This window comes from Falco cherrug, chromosome 18, assembly GCF_023634085.1.
Source record: "Falco cherrug isolate bFalChe1 chromosome 18, bFalChe1.pri, whole genome shotgun sequence".
Lineage (NCBI taxonomy): Eukaryota > Metazoa > Chordata > Aves > Falconiformes > Falconidae > Falco > Falco cherrug.
Window position 1 is genome coordinate 6,565,056 of NC_073714.1, and position 22,312 is coordinate 6,587,367.

The 22,312-nt window shown below is 40.8% G+C and overlaps 2 protein-coding genes across 2 annotated transcripts in view; both read left to right on the forward strand.

Annotated features, from left to right (window-relative positions):
* The first annotated feature begins 8,612 nt into the window (after positions 1-8,612).
* On the forward strand, positions 8,613-11,992 carry GKN1 (gastrokine 1). The gene is given in 6 exon segments (XM_027803863.2): positions 8,613-8,710; positions 8,825-8,864; positions 9,198-9,326; positions 9,520-9,628; positions 11,609-11,737; positions 11,988-11,992. Coding segments are annotated over 6 exon segments (510 nt in total).
* An 8,422-nt stretch (positions 11,993-20,414) lies between these two features.
* The window catches only part of ANTXR1 (ANTXR cell adhesion molecule 1), a 111,308-nt gene continuing 109,410 nt past the window's right edge, over positions 20,415-22,312 (forward strand). Inside the window, exon 1 of the mRNA XM_005438156.3 lies at positions 20,415-20,894. Coding sequence (XP_005438213.2) covers positions 20,743-20,894 — 152 coding nt within the window. The 5' untranslated portion in view covers positions 20,415-20,742. The remainder of the gene's footprint in view (positions 20,895-22,312) is intronic.

The following is a 22,312-nucleotide window of genomic DNA, read 5'->3' on the forward strand; positions in this document are numbered from 1 at the left end:
CCTCGGTTCACAGCAGAATGACAGAGTGTGGCCCTGACTGGTGTAAATGAGAATTAGGCCTCACCTTCTCAGCTGAAGTAAGATTCCCTGGCTTTTGCAGTAACAGCTGCAGCAATGATCCTCAGCAAATGACGACAGTAAAGAATCTAGTTCAAAACAACAGTTCATAATGACACTGAGTGAGTCCCCATCATGCCATTCTGGCAATGCAAAGGAAACTTGAGTGTGCAAACCCACAGTGAACTACAGTAAAGCACGCGGTATACAGAGGGACTGACAGAATAAGCATTAAATAAGCACTTCTGGAGTAGTTAAATGAGCACCTCTGAAAGTGCTGCTTCTATAAGAGGCACAGCTAAGAAACAAATCCAAATTATCTGTGGAGATATATCTGTCTATCTATCTTAGATTATTAAACAGCAATGGACAATATTGTTGGACAAAAAGACTTGGACATTTGTGCTGCCCAGTTAAAAAACCTAAACATTTTTCAAAGTTTTTGCAACAAACAAGGCAAATAAGTTCTTATGCTGTGGCTCTGTACATAATTGTCAAATTCAGAGAAGTAGTAAAATCTGCTTTCTAAACAATAGTTGACATAAAATTCTCTAGTTTGTGGCCCCTTTCTAGAACTGCCCTCAGTCCATAACCAGGTACTACTCTCATGAGTACAGAGGCCATGCCTGAAGACTGGGAAGCAGATCCTAACTGAACAGGCTCAGAAAGGAAGGTTAATGAAAGAACTCAGTAATTTCTGTGATTGAGAACCAAGCTCATGATTTCTGGGGACTGACTTAACATCTAATATAGGAAGATTACCACCTCCATTGATTTAAAAGATAGTATCAGCTGTGGATATATGGATATCAGGCTGAGTCCTGTGCCACGTAGACACGAAGCATAACTACAAATCTTATTAGGTTTCTATTCTCTGGTTCTGAATTTTTTTTTCCCCTCATTTAAAAGTTACTATAAAATATACTGAACTTGTCATGGCAAATTTTCTTTCACCTTCCTCTGTAATGAATTCAGTCACACTGGTATCAAAGCCTCCCTCTTATCAGAGCACTTGCCCAGGAAACCCGTCACGATACTGTGAACACAGGGCATGTGCCAACATGGTAAACCCATTTTAAGATTTAACTTTGGGATATTACTGTATAAAAAGTAAGAGTACACATCAATTACCAGCAGATCTTGCCTCGCCTGCCATCAAAATGAAGTTCACTGGAAGTATATGTGTCATTTTCTCATACAAGTGTTAAGGTTGGACAGTTTTAAAATTAATTTACTCTTTCTTGGTACCTAGCAAACTATTACTGATTTATGTAGGGATTACAGAGTAAAAATGACAAATAGGTCAGGACTGCATGGGTGAAATTTCACCTTTGGCAGTGCCTTCATAGGCCTACTCAAATCTGAAAGAGAGGAGTGCTCCATTACAAGGGCGAGAGGCACAAGTGAAATGTTGAAAGGGCAATATTCTCTCACCCACAACTCAGATGCAAGTCAATGGTCTCTGCAAGTTATATAAAGTTATGGCACAGCTGTCTGATGAGAGTGCAGGAGAAGAACCATGAGACAAATGAAAGACTCCAAGTGCATGACTGTGAAGCAGGTGTATTTACAGCAAGCTGAAATTGTTGCAGGATAAATCCCAAAATGTTAGTGCTAAATACTCTGAGTCACACTTGGATATTTCTCATAAAAATCCTCCTTTGAAGTAGATAAAATTTGTGACCAATTCAATATTAGAGGGTTTGTCTTCAAGAGAATAATTGTTCACAATAATTACCACAAAAGAATTTAGCATCATAACAATATTAAATCTCTCCAAAATATATCAGCAGTAGTTTTGACAAATCTGAGCAACAAGAAGCATGAGTCATTGAAACTGTATTATTTTATAATATAAAATAGAACAAAGTACTTAACATTACATTTTTCTGAACAAAAATGATTGTGCCTACCCTTACACTATTAGCCCTGTATTCAGAGGCATGAGAACTACTGTGAGGATGCTCAAGTTCCCTTTCTGCTGTGTTCCAAGTACAGAGCTGTACTGTGCTCCCACATGCCAACTTTTCACAGTAGCTGCACATGCACAGTTCATGGGTCTGCTCCATGTCTAAAATCAAAAGCTCAAGGTGAAGAGTTCATGCTTTTAATTAAAAGATTTCAGGCTACCTTTTTCCAAGGAGTTTAATGAACTGGGGCTGGACATATTTTAAAACCCACTCTGTTTACATGAACTTCTTAGCTGTGCAAAGTATACTGCTGAGGTTAGGAGTAATTTATATGAATTGATGATCTCATGTAAGCTCATTAACAAAAAATTCTCCTGCATATTTTAACACTCTTCAGTTAAACTCCACTTCAGAAAAATGCTAAGCATGTACACAAAATTAAATAGGAAAACAAAATTATTTTAACACAGCAAATAACTTGATGCAAGATAAGCAATCACAATGTTAAAATGTGGATTTCAAATGTTTGTTTCAGGTTCTGATTGCTTCTCTTCTTAGGACCTTTCCTGACTCCAGCTCTTGCTAACGGTGTACGTATGAGCCACATGCAATTATACACCGCTGCCGTAAGAACTAGTGACCTTTAGCTATAGCCTCTGAAAAACACGTTTCTGCAAGTGAAGCTGTATTTCAAAGTCTGATACTTAGCAGGAAACTGTGGGGCTTTTTATACCAAATATATTTCAGTGCTTGATATATCAAGGGAAAAAGACAGTTGCTAGATAGGAAATCAGCAAAGTCTGTCTTGAGATTAGCATAAACACTGAAAGTAATTGTGTGTATGGAGAGAAACAAATACCAGCATGAAGGACCTGACCACAAAAGAGTGAAATACTGTAAATAACTCTCTGCTGGCAAGTTCCTGCAGGGGCAAGAACAATAAGGAATTATTCTACTTTTCTTAGAAATTTCTCTTGCAAGCTTGACTCTGGACATCCAGTTTAGCGTTTAAAGGAAATTCTCCAGTATTCAAATGAAACTGTGTTTTTTTCCACCTGGTCTAAGAGACATTCAGTACAGGGGGAATAGAGCAGTAATGTTAAAGCTTGTCTGCCTTCATAAGGTGGATGCATCAGACAGATGAAAACCAGGGCTAGATAAAACCTGAGTGTAAGGTTTGACACAACAGTACTAACAGGTTCCCAGACCTCCTCCAAGGCCAGAAATTATCTCCTCTTCAACTCGATCTCAGTACACCTGATGGGTGTACTCTTATGCTGGGTTAAAAGCTGGCTGGCTGGCTGAGCCCCAGGTGTGGTAGCAAATGGTGTTACATCCAACTGGCAACCAGTCACCGGTGGCATTCCCCAGGGCTCAGTATCTGGGCCAGCTCTGTTTAATATCTTTATCAACGATCTGAGCGAGGAGAAGGAGTGTACCCTTAATAAGTTTGCAGACAACATCAAGTGAGGGAGGAGCATTGATCCATTTGAGGGCAGGAGGGCTCTGCAGGGGGGTCTGGGCCGGCTGGGCCAATGGGCAGAGGCCGCTGGATGAGGTTCAACAGGGCTCAGTGCTGGGCCCTGCACTGGGGTCACAATAACCCCACGAAACGCTACAGGCTGGGGGCAGAGGGGCTGGGAAGCTGCCTGCGGGGAAGGACCTGGGGGTGCTGGCTGACGGCCGGCTGAACATGAGCCAGCAGTGTGCCCAGGTGGCCAAGGGGGCCAACAGCATCCTGGCTCGTATCTGAAACAGCGTGGCCAGCAGCACAAGGGCCGCAATCAATCGATCGTCCTCCTGTACTTGGCAGTGGTGATGCCGCACCTCGAATCCTGTGTTCAGTTGGGCCTTCACTTCAAGAGGACATTGAGGTGCTGGAGCGTGTCCAGAGATGGGCAGCGGGGCTGGGGAAGGGGCTGGAGCACAAGTCTTGATGGGGAGTGGATGAGGGAACTGAGGTTGTTTAACCTGGAGAGGCAGCGGCTGAGGGGGGGACATTATTGCTGTCTATAACTACCTGAAAGGAGGTTGCAGACAGGTGGGTGTCAGTCTATTCTCCCAGGTAACAAGCAACTGGACAACAGGAAACAGCCTCAAGTTGTGCCAGGGGAGGTTTAGATTCAATATTACAAAAAATTTCTTTACTGAAAGGGTGGCGAAGCATTGGAACAGGCTGCCCAGGGAGGTGGTGGAATCACCATCCCTGGAAGTGTTTAAAAACACATAGATGTGGTGCTTAGGGACGTGGTTTAGCAAAGGACTTGGCAGTGTTAGGTTAACAGTTGGACTCGATCATAAAGGTCCTTTCCAATCTAAATAACTCTATGATGTCTAAGAGCAATAATTTCCCAAAAGGTTGTTACTAGAGCTATTGCTTTATTGAACGAAATACTGGGAATCCACAATGCTAAACCCTTACCTCCTTTAAGCTTTTCCAGAAATCAGAATGGCAAGACAAACTTTAAAGAGCACCACAGAGAAAACTCACACCACTCTGACACGGGGGTCAGTCCTGACTCAAAGGAGAGCTCCGAGAACTGGGAATCTGTCTGGGATGTCAAGACTGTAAGTGGCTGTCACCATTGCTCAAAAAAATATGGAAAACTGCCAAAAGGTTTTTGAAAAACGCCTAACCTTCAACCAAGATTTTAGAGGAGATGCTTAAAAACATTCTCATTTAACTCTTTTAATGTTTCTGCTGTACTGCATGCTGCACTGGTGTTTTCAGCAGTGAATTGCATCATCTGACTTAAGCTGTATAACATCTCAGACATGTGGCATTACTGGAGAAGGCAATTTACTTTGCCTTTTACCAAAATCCCTTGTCAGCCTCCATGACACATTTACCTAGACAATCTAACAGAAAACCCCCACATTTTCCTTCCCTATGATTATCTGTACTGTATAAAGCCCTTTTTTTTAACTAGTGCTTCTCTCTGACAATCCACTTATCTTTCACTGTATATCATTTGCAACAAAAAAGTCTTTTTTTCTTAATAGGGCTGTGTTGCAACCAAGGTATTTTCAAAAAACACCTGCCTCATTAAAATAGGCAATCAGGTTTTTGCCTCATAAACTTTCCTGCAGCACCTCAGGGACACAAGGTAGGATGGTGAACAAAGGTGGTGAGAAACCTAACCAATTCCCTGTGAAATGTACTTCCTGACACACACAGAGAAAAGGCTCCAAGAACGGAAGAGAAGTTTCACAGCAGGGCTTAGTCACTCTTAAAAGTTCAGTCTTTGAAAAGTTGCACTGCACTTGAATAACCCCTTCTCCACTATCAAAGATGTGCATACAGATTCTGAACTCCATTTTTGTTTTTTCTACATGCTGTTTTCTAGGTTTGTTTCTTTGATGCTTAGGGACCCAGTCCTCATCAACTTCCACCCAGAGGGGATCGCTTCATTATCTCAAACACATAAGCTCCAAAACTTGCACAGATACGGAAAACTCATTGAAGCTCTGTGCAAGGGAATTCCCTCTTTCTTTGCTTACCAAACTGCTGGTGAGTATAATAGTCACAGTGCTTTGTATGCCAAAATAGAGATTAACAAGATTACAAATAAGGATGAAAAATACTTAAGTGAAGATCAGCAAGTTAATTATTGAAATCCTGTGGTTTCCTATGACTTTTTATAGATCAGTCAATGTGTACATACGGAAGAACAGCAGGTCTGTCACTTGTCTGCATACAACCTGGAGACCAGGCTTTTTCAGGAAGGTTTGGGCTCTAGCTGTTGATACAATCCTGAAGTTTTTAGGCAACTTCATGCATGTAGAGTACCTAGCTACCATGGATCCTGCTATGGCACAATTTTGAGATTCAAACCCAAATTTGCACATTAGATTTGTGTAAAAAGATTGCACTAACTGTTGCTTGTAGCGTAAGTTTAGGAAAGCGCAGCTCAATTTTTAATTTTTTATTTCCTGGTACATTTCCAACATTAAGCTGGAAGAATTTCAGCTACATGGCTCTCCTGTTTTCTCAGTCCAAATTAATCAGTTTTTCCTTTTCTTTCAGGATAAAACTTCTTAAAGCAAGATGTTTCATGCCTGAAAGTTAACATTAATAAACTGTTTTTCCTATTACTGTGATTAACTATTCCTGATAAAAGTTTTGAGGAAGAAAATCTATAGAACTGTGTACGCACTAACAAGTTTTTTCTCCTTCATAATCTCTTCTGGATCACACTTTCAATCATTAATCTGTTTCTTCTTCTGATCTCCGTGGAGGCTATTTGGTCTCAGTAAAACTGATCACCAACCTACATTGGTCTGCACTGTATTTTTACAAATCCTTTGAAAAAAAAGTGGAAGCAATTCCAAAGACAATATGCTAAACTAGCGTTCTTGCAAAATCCCGATCTTGACATTTAAACCTCATCCTGTACAATTTTCCCACTGAGATTTCACATGCCGCATTAAGAAATTATTCATCACTACTAAAAGCAAATGGTGCTGTATCTACTGCATTAACCATATTTAAGATAATACAGTTTGAAGTCCAGGTTTATAGAAATAAGTGTAGCTGAGTTATTTTAACTTCTTATTAACCAAGTATTACAACGTTTTATTTTAAAATCAAGCATAGCAGTGCAATTTGGCCAAATAGAAACAGATGCACTATCGCTCTGATCAACCCAGAAATCAAGCTGCAGATAATGGAACTAGTAAGTGTATTAAATGCAGTTTGGAATTGAAGACAGATGTTACTTAACAGTGGTTTATTGATGTTTATCATAGGAAGCAAAAAAGCCTACCCTAACGAACTAAAAGTTGGAAATTTGAAAAAGTCAAATCATAGGCCAAAACTAAGGCACAATGGCTGGGACTAGTCTCTTCATCTCTTCAGTAACTCTGGAAAATAACAAGATCTTCACCTTCCCTCCTTAATCAGAGGCCCTTTTACTGGACTTTGGAAGGAGTAACTCTAAGCTACACTTCACCCATTCAGGAGCAAGTCAAGGATTACTCTCAGTAAGGATGCAGCAGCCTGTTCTGTTGAGGAAAATGTTTTTTGTGTATTTAATAGTTAACTGACAATAAAACCAAATCAAAACTGCACCCAAAAATATTTTAGCCCCTCAAAAAAAAAAAAAAAAAAAAAAGGCAACCATATGCAGTTGCAGTATTTAAACAAAAGTTCCTGTCCAACTTGCCTGGGGTTTCTGGAGAGAATCTCTTCCCTTCTTCTGCAACTTTACACCGCATTTTCCCTGAGATAAAACAGGCACAGCCCTCTTCGTTTATCCTATCATGTGTCACTGGGAAACATCCTTCTGAGGCCTTCAAGCCCTTGAAGGCTACGGGCCAGACTCTGTAACAGATGATTTCACATCCCCTGAGGCAGCCGCGATCTGACCTGAGCAGGGACTATGGAGAGCCCCAGCTGCCACAGCACAGCGTGCAGAGAGGTCAGCAGCCTTGCAGGCAAACAGGGACCCTCTGGTGGGCTCAGACCAGAGACCCCAGAGCCTCCCTGGCAGGGAATCCCAGGGCACAGACAGTTCCAGCGAGGGATGATGCCTGCTCCCATACTGTCTCATTTAAGGATAAAATTTCAACAAGAGGGCGCAAAACATTTGCAGCAAGGTCCAGCTTCTCACAAAACTACTTTGACTTCACACTGATTCCTATTTTTACTACAGTATTACAATTTGTGATGCTTAATAAATCTCCAAGCTTTTTATATTCTGTGAATAGCTTAAATTAACTGTGTCCTACAGTAACATTTCCAACTACAGAAAATGCAGAACTACTACCAAACCAACAAAGCAAAGTATTTGCTTTTTCCAGATCCAAGGAATTTCATTTCAATATTACGCTTTGGCAGTTTTCTTGATGTAATTTGGATGTCATTACATTTCACAATGTTCATTATTCAAATTTAAATTGTTTCAGGTTTAGACTGATTGGGAAGAGAACAAGACTCAAAAAGAGACTGCCACGTAGAAACATGACAGCTGACTCCAGTGAGTCTGAAGAGATGTCAATACTGCAACTCTCAAAATGTCCATGTAAGTACAAAGATATATATATATATTCTTTACAGTGCAGAAGATCAAAGTTGCTTACCTTGCAAGAAATGATCCTTCTCAAGAAGGATGAGGCCTGATCTTTATCGCTGACCACAATTTCCATGATCTTCAATGATCACTTTGGTAACTTGGGCTGTCTGGAAAATACCAGATCTTCACCTTCCCTAACTTAGTTAAAATTGTAATGTAAATTCTGAAGGCAACCCCTCAGCATTACAAAGTGACAAGATTTTATCTTAAGTCCTGCTGCCCTTTTTTTCTCTTACCACACTGCAGGCAGAATATAAAAAACTGCAAAACTGAAAAACTGTATTGACATAAAAAAAGTTAAAAAGAGTGACTTGAGTATAATTAAAAAGCCATAATATTAACTAATAAATGTATTTGAATACCCTCACATATTTAAGACAAATTCAAGATGCGGAAAGAATCTGATTTGTGAGGAAAAATATTTTTTTTTTAACACCAAAATAGATATTCTAATTTGAGACATCGACAGAGGTATAACACCAGTCTTTCGGGAAAAAACCCACAACACTTCAACAGCTGTAAATTAATAAAGCTGGAACAGCATAAACGTGCCAGGGGTGCTGCGGCCACCATGACTGAGGCAGAGCGGCCCCAGCTCCCGCCACCAGCGCCTCAGCGGCGTTTTCCCGCCTTTTTTCGTGTCCCCGCCACGGCCCAGCGGCGCCTCAGGCCCCTCCCGCCCGACACCGCAGCAGGCCCCTCAGCAGAGCCAAGGCCTTTTGTTCCTTCAGCAAAGAGTTAATTCCTGTCGGGTTGCATAATTTTCTCCAGGTTTTGCTTCAGGTTGTTCTCCTCTGCCCAGTGGCGCCACAGGTGGGCGACGGTGAGTGCCGACTACTCCCCAAGGAGCACCCGCATAAACCTAGGGTTTTCTCCACACAAATCCATACAAGCGCAGTTAACTTGTGAAGAACCAAGATTATAACTACCCTTTGGTGTAAGGCTATGTATCAAAAGTAGCCCTTTGGACTTCCAGACTCAGTGAAACTGAGACCAGAATTTCACATAATATCACACTTGCAGCACTGGTCAGGAGTTATTTTTATATATATTAAACACCCCCCCCCCCCCCCCCCCCCCCTTTTTTTTTATAAAAAAAACCCACATGCTAGATTCCAGTTGAAAAGTGATGTTTAATTTTGTTTTCTAATTTCAGCAGATGGAAATACACAAGTCATTGCTGCTGGAGGCCACCAAACTGACCATCACCAGGGAAACACACGTGGCAACTATTGAGCAAAAGAATGAGCAGAAGTCATGGAAAACCATTTGGAACTACAGCATGGTAAGTAGTAAGGAGCATGCTTTTTCAGAAAACGTACAAGGAGACGAGCTTCCATAAAGCTGACCAAAACACAGGACTTGTAACATTTTGAGTCCAAGTTTTAGGGTGTTTATTGCTTTTTTAACACAGATTTTATTCTAGTCTGAATTATGGAAAACCTGAATTCCTAGTTGTCAATAACTTTATTTTACAGGGCCTTATTGCAAGCAAAGTGCTGCCAGAGAGAATTTGCATAATTTCCACAATGAACAGAAATGAGATCCCCAGCTTGTATGCACTCCCTGAACTGTCCCGAGAGCAGGGTAAGATTAAAAAGGAGTAGTTACTTGTAAAGTTGTACAGTAATGCAAAGTAAACCGATGTCAGAGACATTGCTATTTTCAAAAGCTTTTAAACCAACAGTTACTTTAAAAGCCATTTAGATCACACCATTGATTATGAAGTTGTATCTATTTCAATTACATTATAAATTAACATAATTCCAAACCTTTGAAAAGTTAGAATACCCTGTTTCAGATACTTGCAGTGGAGGGTTTTCATGTTTTTTCAGTGTTGTAGATAACTTGGATTATTTATTCTTTTAAAACATTATAAGATTGACTGCTTTTGAATACTGTTTTATGTTTAAAGTTTTTAGACTTTTGGCATGGTACTCTTCATAACCTTACATTCTTTGCAGGCAAAAAAATTATTTTTTTTAGACAGCTGTACTTGAGGAAGAATGAATAATCCAGTAACAAAAAAAATATTTAAGATTTCAAGCTTTCAAAACTTTTTCAAAAGAACTAAGCAGAATATTAGCATAAATTCAGCCCACAGAATTAGCATAGACATTAAAAAAAATTAATCTTGGCATAGTAACCTTCTGTTGGTGCTGGCTTCTCTTGAAGTCTGAGAACTGAGTCCTTATAAAAATCCTGGCTTTAAAGGGCAAGAAGGCACGGTGGGGAAGAAAAAGGGGAGTGTTACATAAGTACAGGCTTGAGTAAAACCATTCATTTCTAGCTGTAGTTCCAGGCTTGCTTGTATTAAGGTGCATCTCTGTGCCCCCTGAAGCTTCTCTCAACTCCTTGCTTACCAGCAAGAAGGAAGCATATGGGAGCAGGCTTTCAGGAACCCTCTAATGGAATTCCACCATAATTTTGAAAGCCTGTGTCAATCCCAGTCATCCCCGCTAAGTGGGTCTTGACCCTGGAGTTCATCAAGCTGTTTGGCTGTGCTTTTTCTTTTTTGAGAGGATAAGATTTTCACAAGTGGTAGGATTTTGTTTTTCTGAACAGTAATGTGGCTTGGGAATTTGCCATGGGGATGGTTTTTCAAAAGAAAAAAGAGTAGGTGCATCATTCCCCCTTCCTCTCTATGTATGTTTTCTCTGAGGAAGTTTAGGTCTGCAGGTTGCTAAGAAACAGCTTATATTAGGAAACCTTCAATGGCATCAATTATTTTTGGATAGCAATATCTAAAAATAGTCCTGAGTCATTTCAATATGAAATTACATTTTTCATTTCGGAACATTGCTTTGCAGATGCTGTTGTTCAGACTTCCATTTTCCTTTAGGGCAGAAGAGAGCATCTCTATATTCAGCTGCCTTTCCTCCATATTAATTGTATGAGCCAGAGCAGGTGTTCTGTGGCTGTAGCTGAATAATGAGATACAAACCAGCAGAAAGCCTAGGTCGTAAGAGAAAATATAGGTGTCCAGACAACAGGGCACTTAAGTAGGAAAATATATTTGAAATTCATTTGAAACAAAGCACTCTGGAGCAGTTCAGAAAAAAATGTCCCACTAAAACACTCTCACAGAGGTCGTAAGCCCTACTTAACATTCACACCAAAATGATTTGTATCTGCCAAGTGGTGCTGCTGCCCTCTTTGGTTCCCATTTTAGAAGGCTGAATGAATAGACTTCTCCTTCCATGCTTCCATGTTACACCCAAGTACCTCTAGAGTAAGAGGTTAGTGACTGAGGAAATACTTTTGTGGGAGGTCTGTGCTAAAATACCGACTGCAGTATCCCTCTTGTTCAGCTGTTTAATGGAGTTTCCAGTTCTCTTTAACCTCCCTCCACCTTGACTCCTGTAGAAAGATCTGTCATAGGAGCTGTCTTCAATGCTTGCTAATGGTCCCTGAGTCACACAGGAGGTTAAAAGACTGTACTAAATACAATTGAGTAAACCACCGAGCACCAAGTCATCATTCCAGAAATAGGAATATGCATAGCATTAAATGGATCCAGGCACTGATTTTGCTGAATGATGTTATTTGATGTTTAGAACCTGAAAGGTGAAAGACCACCTGCAAAGGAGATGACATTCATCTACAGCAGATTCATCTATAACCTCTAGTCTTATGGATTTGACTTCTTCATGATGTGCAGAGGTGTCCCCACCTACCTTGCTTGTGAAGTTCATGGTGAGTGCAAGCAAATTAATTATGTCTGTAACTAACCAGGGGGGGTTGGTTTTTTTTCCTTTGGAATAATATGCAAATGCTGCTGTTTCAACTAGAGATGGACACAAATCAAGAACTTCAGGAGTTGCACAAAGGGTTCAGGACTGGGGCAGTGTTGAGTCACCACCTCTGTAGATGATCTGATCCAAACCTTTACTACTCCTTTTAGTAAAGTTTAAGGTTGCTTAAATTTTGGCCCAGAATTTTTCAGATTGACCTCATCTGTAATGGCAAGGTAAAGAAAAAAGGTAGTCCTGAGTACCACTGTCCTTCAGTTCAGAGATTGCTGGTACGTTTACCAAGGAATCCCAACAAACACTTGTGTTTCACAGTACTAAGCCAAGTTGCTTCATTCCCTATAGGTTTTTCAGAGGTGAAATGATCACATTACCTAGGAGTTTAAGGACCTACACTTTGTAAGATCCTTTGATAACATCAAAGCTGGATAGGGCCTCTTGACTAGCACTAGCATAACCATTTGATGCAGAGAAATATGTGCTAACAGTGTAGAGTGTAAGAGTGCCCCTCTGTACTGGAAAACCAAAAGACTATTGAATAGCATGTCTTTGGGCTCATTAATTTTTCAGTTAAAGATCCAGTTGCGTTTGGTGACTGCAAAAGAATCTTTCAGTCATACATATCAAATATTTCTATTGCAGCAATTATTAAAAACTGAGCAATAAGAATGCACTGTTGTGGAATGCCAGCTATTGCTATGGAGACTAGTGTACATCAGGTGTGTTGCTGCAGGTGCCATAATCGTATTTTGATGACTTGCAACGTAATTTCTTGTACTGTGGGGGGGGGGGAAAGAAATTATTTTAAAATATCTATAAAGGAACTAAGTTTTACTTAAGAGGAGTTAATCCTGAAGCGCCAAAGTACTCTGAGCCCTAACGCAAGCTGATTGTCTGTAAACACTGTCATGAGAAAGAGCTCTACAGATCAGGCACAGGATGTTGCATTCTGACACAGCAGCATTTCCACCTACTAGTTGCTTGTTTTGATAGTGGCTTTGATACTTGAGATGGCTCAGTTTGGTTAAAAATGCAAGTGCAGTATGCTGGGTATTAAGGCTGCCAATCAATGCACAGATCACTTAACACCATCTTAGGTATGACCTTAGGGTAATTTATTTTTCTTTTCTTGTATTTAAAGGACCCCAATACACATAGGTCAAAGACTACCATGCGTTAAACTTGATGTCCTGCAACATCTGGGCTTCAGCTACTGTCACGCCAATACGTAGGCCTGAAAATCTTACCTTTCTTGAACTAAGCACAGCTGCCTAATAGCTGCTGCACAAAGCCAACTGTGATACTGTTCTTCCCTCACATTTCCTCTTCAAAAGTTTTGTTCTTGATGATTCAGGTGCTGAAACAGATCAATTGGTGACCGTATCTTTCAATTAAAGACGTTTAGCATCAATGAACTCTGGGTAGTTTGTTATTCCTATACTCTTTATCATCTGTGAACCCATCCAGAAAAATATTTTGATTGCATGTCTTGTACCCCTCTTAAGCCCTTCAAATGCTCTTTTAAAAAAGTCTGCTCTTAACATAGGGCACACCCGCAGGGGTGGGCAAGCGCCAGTGTGTGTACAGTACAGATAAGGCATACAGAGTTAAAACTTCCTTTCCCTTCTCAGGGAAAGATGTCTCGCATGAAAAATCTTTATTCATGTTGCCTGAAAGGTAGAAAGAAAGAAGGACAATGCAACAAATTTGCCCTTTTCAAGGGAAGAGGAGTGTAATTTGTAGGATTTACAGAGTTGTTCTGTTGCTAAAACAGAGTCCTCTTTTTTTTTTTTTTTTTTTTTTTTTTCCAGTGCATAGCAAGGACTGGCTAGAGGTATCCCATTGAACACTCTGGTGGGTGGAGCTTTGCTTCAAAGATGCACATGCAATATAAACACAATTATTGATGCACATAAGACAGTGCAAGATTCCCAGCTGTCTCCTCCCAAATGCCTCTAACTCTGCCTTGAAGATGAAAAACAGGCAGGCTTAGTTTTTCTTCCATAACGCTGCAATGGCACCATAAAAGGAGATGAAAGATTTATTCCATTTATGCTGCCAGGGACGTGTAGAAAGAGTCTGCACTTTACTGATCACTAGTCTCGGAGTGTCTGTATGTCCACTCTTCCAGTAGTATAAATTTGACATGAATCAAGCTAGGAATACAGTAATGTTTCTGCTGAATTAACAAGGGCATTTGACAAAGTGTTTATGTCAGATTTGTCAGTGCTAGGCTGAAGACAAACAATCCCCTATCTACTGTGATCCAGCATGAAACTTGCTGTTACAAAGTTAACCTTTTTTTTTGAACAAGTGGGGACTGAAGGATGCATTTATCTTGGACTGTTGTCACCCAGCAACGGTTTTCACCTCCCTGATCCTGCAGCGGACACCTAAACTCAAATATGTTACATGGTCAAGCCACTGTCAGAGAAGAATCAAAACTTTAGAGACTAAGAAGCCAATCCCAAACATTTGAGAGTAGAGAAGTTTCAAGGGGAATTAAAGTACTTTTTTTTTTTTTTTTTCCCAGCAAGGCAAGGTCACTGTTGCTCAAAGCTTTTAAAAATAAGATTGAGCTCTTCTGTTCTAACAAAAAGGACAGGGTGGCCTGGGTTATCCAGGTGAATACAAATCTGTCTTTAAGAGGAATACCGGCCATGCAATGTCCCTCAGTTTCTATTTCCCTCTCACTGATCCCCAGAGGCTTTATTCTGTGAGCAGTTTGAAAGGATATGGAGTTCACTTAGGCACATCTCAGGCAAAAGCATCGGAATTATCTGGATTAGCATACATCAGTCCTAGCAGAGGAGACAGACAGTAGTTTGTTGCTGCTAGTCTCCTTCCTTTTTGGTATTACACAAGCTCTTTTAATTCCTTCATACACCATCAGTTCTCATTTTGCTCAGGCTGAGGCTAAATATGACAGAAGAACTGAAGTTTAGGAGGGATTTTTGCTTATTTTTAGTCATCATACAGTATCCTAACAAAATCTTTCAGCTTTTGCCATGCCCCACTTTGCCTTCATATTGGCATTTCTTTAACTCCCTTTCCAGCAGGGACTGGAAAAAACTTTTTGGTAGTAGTATGTGCTTCTTTAATACCAAACATACACAAGCAAAAGAAAAGGAAACTTCAGCCACCTAGAAAACTAAAGAAACTCTTCAGCAGCAACAAAAATACCCGTCTTTTGCTTACTGCAAAATTGTAGTACAAGCAGTCTGAAGAAACAAAGGTGAGGCAAGGCCTCAAATAAATCTGATGCTTCAATAGAAACTTTATTGCTTGTTGGAGCTGTTATAGGTCTTGTTACCCCAGCCTAGAGTCTCTGCCTGCCAGCACACCCCCACAGCATATGTACACATTTGCTTCACACTGCTGGGATGAGAGTTCTGAAGAACAGCAAGAACAACCTCACTACAAATCTTCCAGCCCCTGCCATCCTCCCGCACAGAGGCAGGTTACAGTGGTCCGGCAGGTGACATTTAATGGCAGAGCAGTGCATGGTGGATGTCCACAAAGCCATCTTCCAGGATCTGATATGCAATGATTTGGGATTTTAGAGAATCACAGTTGCACTCTGCATATACTCTTCCGCATTTTGTCCCATAAAATCTAAAGCATGTGCTAATAAGTGCAGTACTGAAGACAGTAGGCAATACTCAATCAAAGGAGATCTGTAAGCGTGATTAGAAGCAGGATAATTTGACAACACGGTGCAGGCTGAAGAGGGAGAAGTTTTCCCTTCATCACTCCAGTCCAAACTCCAGGCTGGAGCACACATCAGTATAACTAACTCCTTCCAACAAAAGTCTTCGAGGAAGAAGAGGATCAGTTAAGATACAATGTCTTGCCTCATAGATAAATGGTCACATTCTCCATGTTTACAGCGCTTTGAAAAAGGCAGGTCAGACACTGCAAAGCCAACAACACCCTAGGATTTGTTTTTAAATCCCACAGGATTACGTGAAATTCAGTCAGTAAATCTGAATCTTGCATTCTGTGCAGCTCTGCTCCCTCCTGCTGGGCGTGTGTGCTTATCCTTTTGCCTTAGAACCAGTGGAAACCAAACTGCAGAAGATCCTAATATTCATTTAAACAAACAGTGCTTCATCAGTGCTGTTTGCATATTCACTTGCTCAAAGTTAAATGCACGTTTCTAGATAATTGTTGTTACTTTGGACTTAATTATTTCAAAATTCATGAACTTTAATTTCTTCAGGGGGTTAATTACTGCTGTCTAAAAGTTAAATGCATGTTTCTAGATAATTGTTGTTACTTTGGACTTAATTATTTCAAAATTCATGAACTTTAATTTCTTCAGGGGGTTAATTACTGCTGTCTAAATATCTGATCAAATTGGATGGACTTGTGAGTCACAGGGGACTGAGAATCCAGGCACCTATGCTGTGGTTTGAACTCGGTCATTAGAGCATTCAGAGTTTTGAGCTCAGGTTCTTAGAAAATACTTTTAACAGAGTGATTTCATTTAAGAAGAGAGGTCAAAGTCAGCCACCCAATTTTCAGAAATGCTGAAAACTGGAAACCTCCAATGATTTCCTCAACATTTGTTCCAAACTCCAGATCAGTGGGAACCAGGCTGATCACCTTTGTCTAAATTCAATTAGAGAGAAAAATACCACTAATGATAGATGCCCCTTTGAGTAAACTGGGCTGCATTTTTTCTGGCTGTAAGTGAATGTAAAAGACACACCTGCAGAGGTGCTGCAAGGATGCTCTAGTGTTGGCAGAGTGCTTGGAAATGGTTAAAGGCAAACAAAAGCAATATAGATGTGATGCTGAGCAGAGGAGGGAAGGTTGCCAGGATGTGCATAGCCTTATTACACAGCCCTGTTTTCCTACGGCACTAACCAAAGGGGACAACAGCTCATCTGGCTGCGCCCCTGCTCCTAGGCAGCTTTAGGCTTTAATTTAGAAATTAAAAAGCAGGCAAATGCATGGCCTTCTTTAGATTGTGGTAGAAATATTCCCTATACCATATTTTCTCCTATTTTATTTAATACATTACAAGCATTATATTTTCATCTGTATACTTAGCTTAGTATTCCTCTTCAGGAAGAGGTTACATACCTATAGCAGCCCTTGTTAAAAAAAACACCAGTGGAATGAACTGTAATGACCAGAAAAATGACGCAATACTGCCTTACATGTTGCAGGAGACACAAATAAAATCAAAGCAAGGCAAAACCACATAAAAGCAAGAGACAAGGGTGTTATTGATCTCTTGAAAAAATAGAGCAAGCCAGGGAAGAAAAAAGCCTCCTTGGCCACTGGGTGTCAGCCGGGAGTTACACGTTGTACAGCTGAAATGTAAAGGCAGACAACTCATACCGAGACATCTGTTCTATACCACATAAGACAGTGTAGCTCTGCTAATACTAGCAGGGCTGTGCTGAATTACACCATTTGAAGATAAAGACATGTCCTTAAACTCACTGGCTACACTGACGACATGGAAGGAGTTCGTGTGCAGTGATAATATATTTGTGATAATAACATTGGTCAGTGTAGGCAATTTGTGACATCTTGATTATCCATCCAGTGCTGCAACAGCTTCCTGCAGTGCCATGAAAGCCAGCGAACACGATTTTGAGATCTTGACAGAAGCCATTATCCACCATCCAGATCAGACCTTTGCGAGCCAAAGGGAACCACCCCCAGACTCCCAAGTGAGTGCTCACAGACCCACCCTGTGCTATGCCTCGCCTACCAGCAGCACCTCTGCTACCACAGACTGACAGAACCAGCTTCTTCCAAGCTGTGAGTTCCAAAAAAAGTTGCGTAAAGGACTAGATGATAAAACAAGGAAACCTACTGATACCACTTCCCCCATCATTTACATATACAAATTCCAGTCACACACCAAGGGCATCAGTTGGTGCTTAATTAACCATTGAAGTGCTGTATGCAATTTAACCAGCATTTTTTATTGTATGTATGCATGTATATATAATGTATTATGCATGTATATATAATGTATGCTGTATGCAATTAAAACTTTACTTCTTATCTCTTTTGCACAAAGAATACAGCACACCCAGTCTCTCCAAGAGTCGTTAGGTCTTTCACACAAAACCCTATAGTATTCATAATATTTTTATTTCTAACATTTTTAGTGAGGGAGGAACAGACAGACATTTCAGTGCCTGTGGACAATTCCAGTCCTGTGTCTCACATGAGCTTCCTTTTATGGAGCTGCTTTTCTCAGAGTGTTGATGCTGCTATTACCGCCAGATCATGAACAGACACATTTGTGAGACAGACACACGAAGAGGACTAGCCTTGAAGAAAGTCAGTGTTACAGCATGGTGTTTCACTTTGTCAGCAGCAACCTCCATCTCAGAGTGCTCTAAGCTTCATCTGATGCCTCATTCCTTGGCTTTTTCCCAAGCTTTCCTGGGCCTTCTGTCAGCCTGAATCTACAGCTACATAGAATCTGATCTCTTCCTCCATTCCCCCTCCTTTCCCTCTGCTAGCTTCAGGCCAAAGATATTTTCCTGAGGTACAGCCTTTTTCTTTTCTAACCTCTACATATTTGTTTATCTCAGGGCCAGTCAGAGACAAATGGAAGAAATCAATCTGCTTTTCATCTTTAGGCAGACACAGGTCAAAAGCTAGTGACAAGTGATGAGATACTTTATCTGGCTGTGGCAGGAGTCCTAGCCATACCTCAGGTCTAAGGCTGGCCCTAAGTACTTTTCCAAAATTTCTCAAAAACAGCATATCAGTCCCCAGAAAGGAAGCTTTTCTTCTACCCTTCCTATTTTTACATCCTCCCACTCACTTTAACATACCAAAGAAGAATCCACACACTAGTCTCATCCCCTTCCTTAGGGCAGTACAGCAATCAAATACTGACCTATTGCATAACCCCAGGGTTTGGGCAATTCAAGCTTCATAACTATAAACATTTTTGCTTCAGAGCATCCATATAACACTTCAAAATCACCAGACCCTACTTGTTCACCTAGCACAACCCTGCACTTAGACACCAACTCACAGTACTGAAGGGCCAGATCACCCAGATATGTAGACCAGGAGGTGGCAGCTCCTCCCGTTTTCACAGTGACCCCAAAAGCAGCACCTGTCCTCACATCCTGCCCACCCAGGGCTGGTGCACGTGCCAGCCCTCAGTTTGGGAAGCATCACAACAACCTCAGCAAAGCCTCTCATACACCTCTCTGACATTGTGCTTTATTTTTGTTCATGGTAGGAAGCCTGATTCCCTGACATGGATCTTCTGCCTATGCAGTAAGGAGCTGTATTACTACTCTCCTTTCAGACTAAGAGGTAACTGAAAGACTCACACCTGCACTCCCAACTTCTCTTGAGTTTAGGTGTGGAAGCCCAAAATATCCATTTATTAAACAACTGATCATGCTCCTGTCTAGCCCTAGAGAAGCTTTAACTTCCAAGGGATCTCCACTTGAGGTTTGATCAGGATTTGACATCAGGACCAAGGAGGTACCATTTGTCCATGTCTCTCTCTGTATTACTCACATTAGAGGAGATGGAGCTGGTGTACTTGCTGAGCATAGCCAGGTGTGGGAGGGAGAACACTCCCAAAATTTTAATCATCAACGCAGCAAAGTGCCCGACTAATTTGTAATGCCAATGTTTCCACTTCTGTCAAAAGTCTATCGTCATGCTGTTTGTCATTTTCTCTTGAAACTTACCCTGCTGGTCTTCCTGATCTTTCCTCAGATTGATTGTTTTTGCTAAGAATATTTTAAAGACAAAATTAACTCTTTAGGCAATGAAGAACAGCTTGAAAGCCTGACTAAAGTGCACTTGCATCCCACGTCAGAAAGCTGACCTGGTCCCTCTGCACTTGATGCAACACCTGAAGCTGTTCTGCTAAGCAGCAGTTACACTCAGAGAACAGGTGTGTTACAACCTGAGGGGATTTGAGAGGGAAGGCCAGAAGCCCCTGCTTCTGGGATCTCTACTTTAGCTCCTGTTGGTATGGGGGTGGTGGTGCTTTGACTGGACAATGCTTTTGAGCTGTCCTGTTCAGGTTTTAGAGCTTCTGGTGCTGTTTGTAGAAGGAGACAAAAAATACAAATGTAGTTGAAGTTAAATTTGCCAGCAAGTTTTCTTGGAAGGAGGAGGGTTTAGGCTCTAGTGGCTGAAATGAGTTTGCTAAGGATGGTAAAAGGGGGAAGCCCGTTTCATAGGCACAGACACTGCTTGATGTTTCTTGTGACTGAAAAAATACGAGGGATGAAACCTGGTGTGGCTTGTCACTTTAACATTTGTGAAGCTACTGCAGGTTTTTTAAAGTCTTCAAACTCAGATGTTGCCTACGTAGGAAACAAAGATATCTCGGCGTGGTGCTGTGTGACTGCTGTAAGCAAAACGACTTCTACGATCATACCTAAAGCTGCTGTGGTATGTTTAGTACAGTCGGTGCACGAATGATGTGCTTAAAATCAGACTCCCGTCAGCTTGAGTTTTCGCCACAAGGTGGCATTCTCTGAGCTTTTTTTTGCTAAGGGAAAAGTAAAACTTCCCATCCTTAATAATAACAATAATAATTAAGGAATGAAAAAAACCCTCAAACCCTCCCTGTATTTTCTGGAGTCTGTGACAAAGCAAGATTTGTTAGAAGGCTGCTCCTGCTCTTGCAAAACAATGGTGCTGCTTTCAGAGAGCTGCAAGTAAGACTGAGGGTCAAGTCCCTTTAAAAAAAAAAAAAGTGAAATACAGTATTGTGCATCTTGAAATCTGAAACCAAGAAACAGAAGTGCAAGGGAAACAAGGGGGAAAGTCTTGCAATTCCTGAGGACAACTGTTACAAGTGGAGTTTTAAGGAATAAAATATACACATATACATTTAAAGGTCATTGAATGGCTTTTGTGGAGAAACCTGTGAAATAAAGGAGCCTTGGAAGAAGAGATTTCTTTTTCTCCTCCTCTGTGGATATAATGGCCATTGCAAAGCAAAGCATCTTGAGATTTGGCTTCAAATGTCTCTTCCTAGCAACTTTTATGCTAGCCTGTGATGGACAAGGTGGAAAGAGAGAGAATGGTGGTCCTGCCTGTTACGGAGGATTTGATTTGTATTTCATTCTAGACAAGTAAGTCAGATCTACTCTGTTCTTTCTCGAAGAAATCTTTCTCTAGGTATGAACCGGAATAGCATATACTGATACCAAGGAGGTTTTCTTTGGATTTTGGTTTTGTAGAAGTCCCTGTGTCCCAAGGGACCTGCAAAACTCCTTACTACTCTGGCTTTGTTTTCGTTGTGGTAACTTTTTTGGTAGGTCTAGTATATAATCCCATTGTGCTGTGTAAATCGAATTGTTGTAAGTTTTGCTGTGGCTGATATAGAAGCTTTATTGTGTACTTGACCCTGCAATTTCTTAAAAGAGTGGTTGGGAGAAGGGCAGCACCCTGATCACCTCTGATTTCCCTGTGAACCGTGAAGGTTGAGGCACTCATGAAAGCAGGGGTTGGAGAGTTATTATTAAAGGCATTAATTCTGTAGCTGAAAACGTGGAGGAAATGCTCGCCTGCCTGGAGGTCTGCTTCTGTTACCGCTTGCTCCTTAGCTCTGTATGTTCCAGAGCAAAAACTTGCAGGTAAAGACCCAGCTCTGAGAGGTGGCTACTCCGTTTGAAAGGGTCTGATTTTAGCCCTTGTGATGGAAAAGGACTAGAGTGCTCATTTAAGGAGAGCTTTGTTTTCTCTACACTGAGTCACACTTTCTTTGTTTCCTGTTAATCAAATGCATATTTTGACTGTTTATACTGAAGATGACTACCTATCTCACTTTTTTCATCACTAATTGTGATAGTGTCATCTTCTTGGCACTGGTAAGTTTGCTTCTTTGCAGGCCTTCAGGTTGTAGATGGAGCAATGTGAAACAGATATGTGCTGAGCTTTGGAAAGTTTCATATTGAAGCAATACAACAATTTACGCAAAAGTATTAAAAAGTACTAGCTAAAATGATTCTCCTAATTTTCTTGATTAAAAACAGTTATTTTGAACCAAAGGTTTGGAAATACTGGAGTATATGCATGCCAGAGCCATGGTACTGACATTATTAACCATAAATTTCAGAGACAGGAAAGTATTTGCAAGTTGCCAAAAGTGCTCACACATGAAGATTTCTGACTGATCCTCTTGAGTGTTTTGCAGTAGCTCCTACATTCCGCTAGTATAAATTACTTGGAATTACATAACACTTTATTACAAAATACTGGGTAAAATGTAAGACTGAGACATTGGCTCCTTTAGTGTGCCAGTTGTCCTAACACTCCAAGGGAAAGGTATTTTTTTTTCTTTTACTTTATTCAGTGGAAAAATATACCTGTCTAGGGCATTTTGTTGCTTTGGCTGTTCAGTTATTAGTCGGAATACTTCTATTGCTACATGTAAAAGAAGAAAACCCACCCAAAACCAATGGAGCATGATTTGTACTGCAGACAGCTTTTACAAACTGTATTTCTCTGAAAGCTGAAGCAGGATTGAAGGTTTTCTCAAATCTGACGG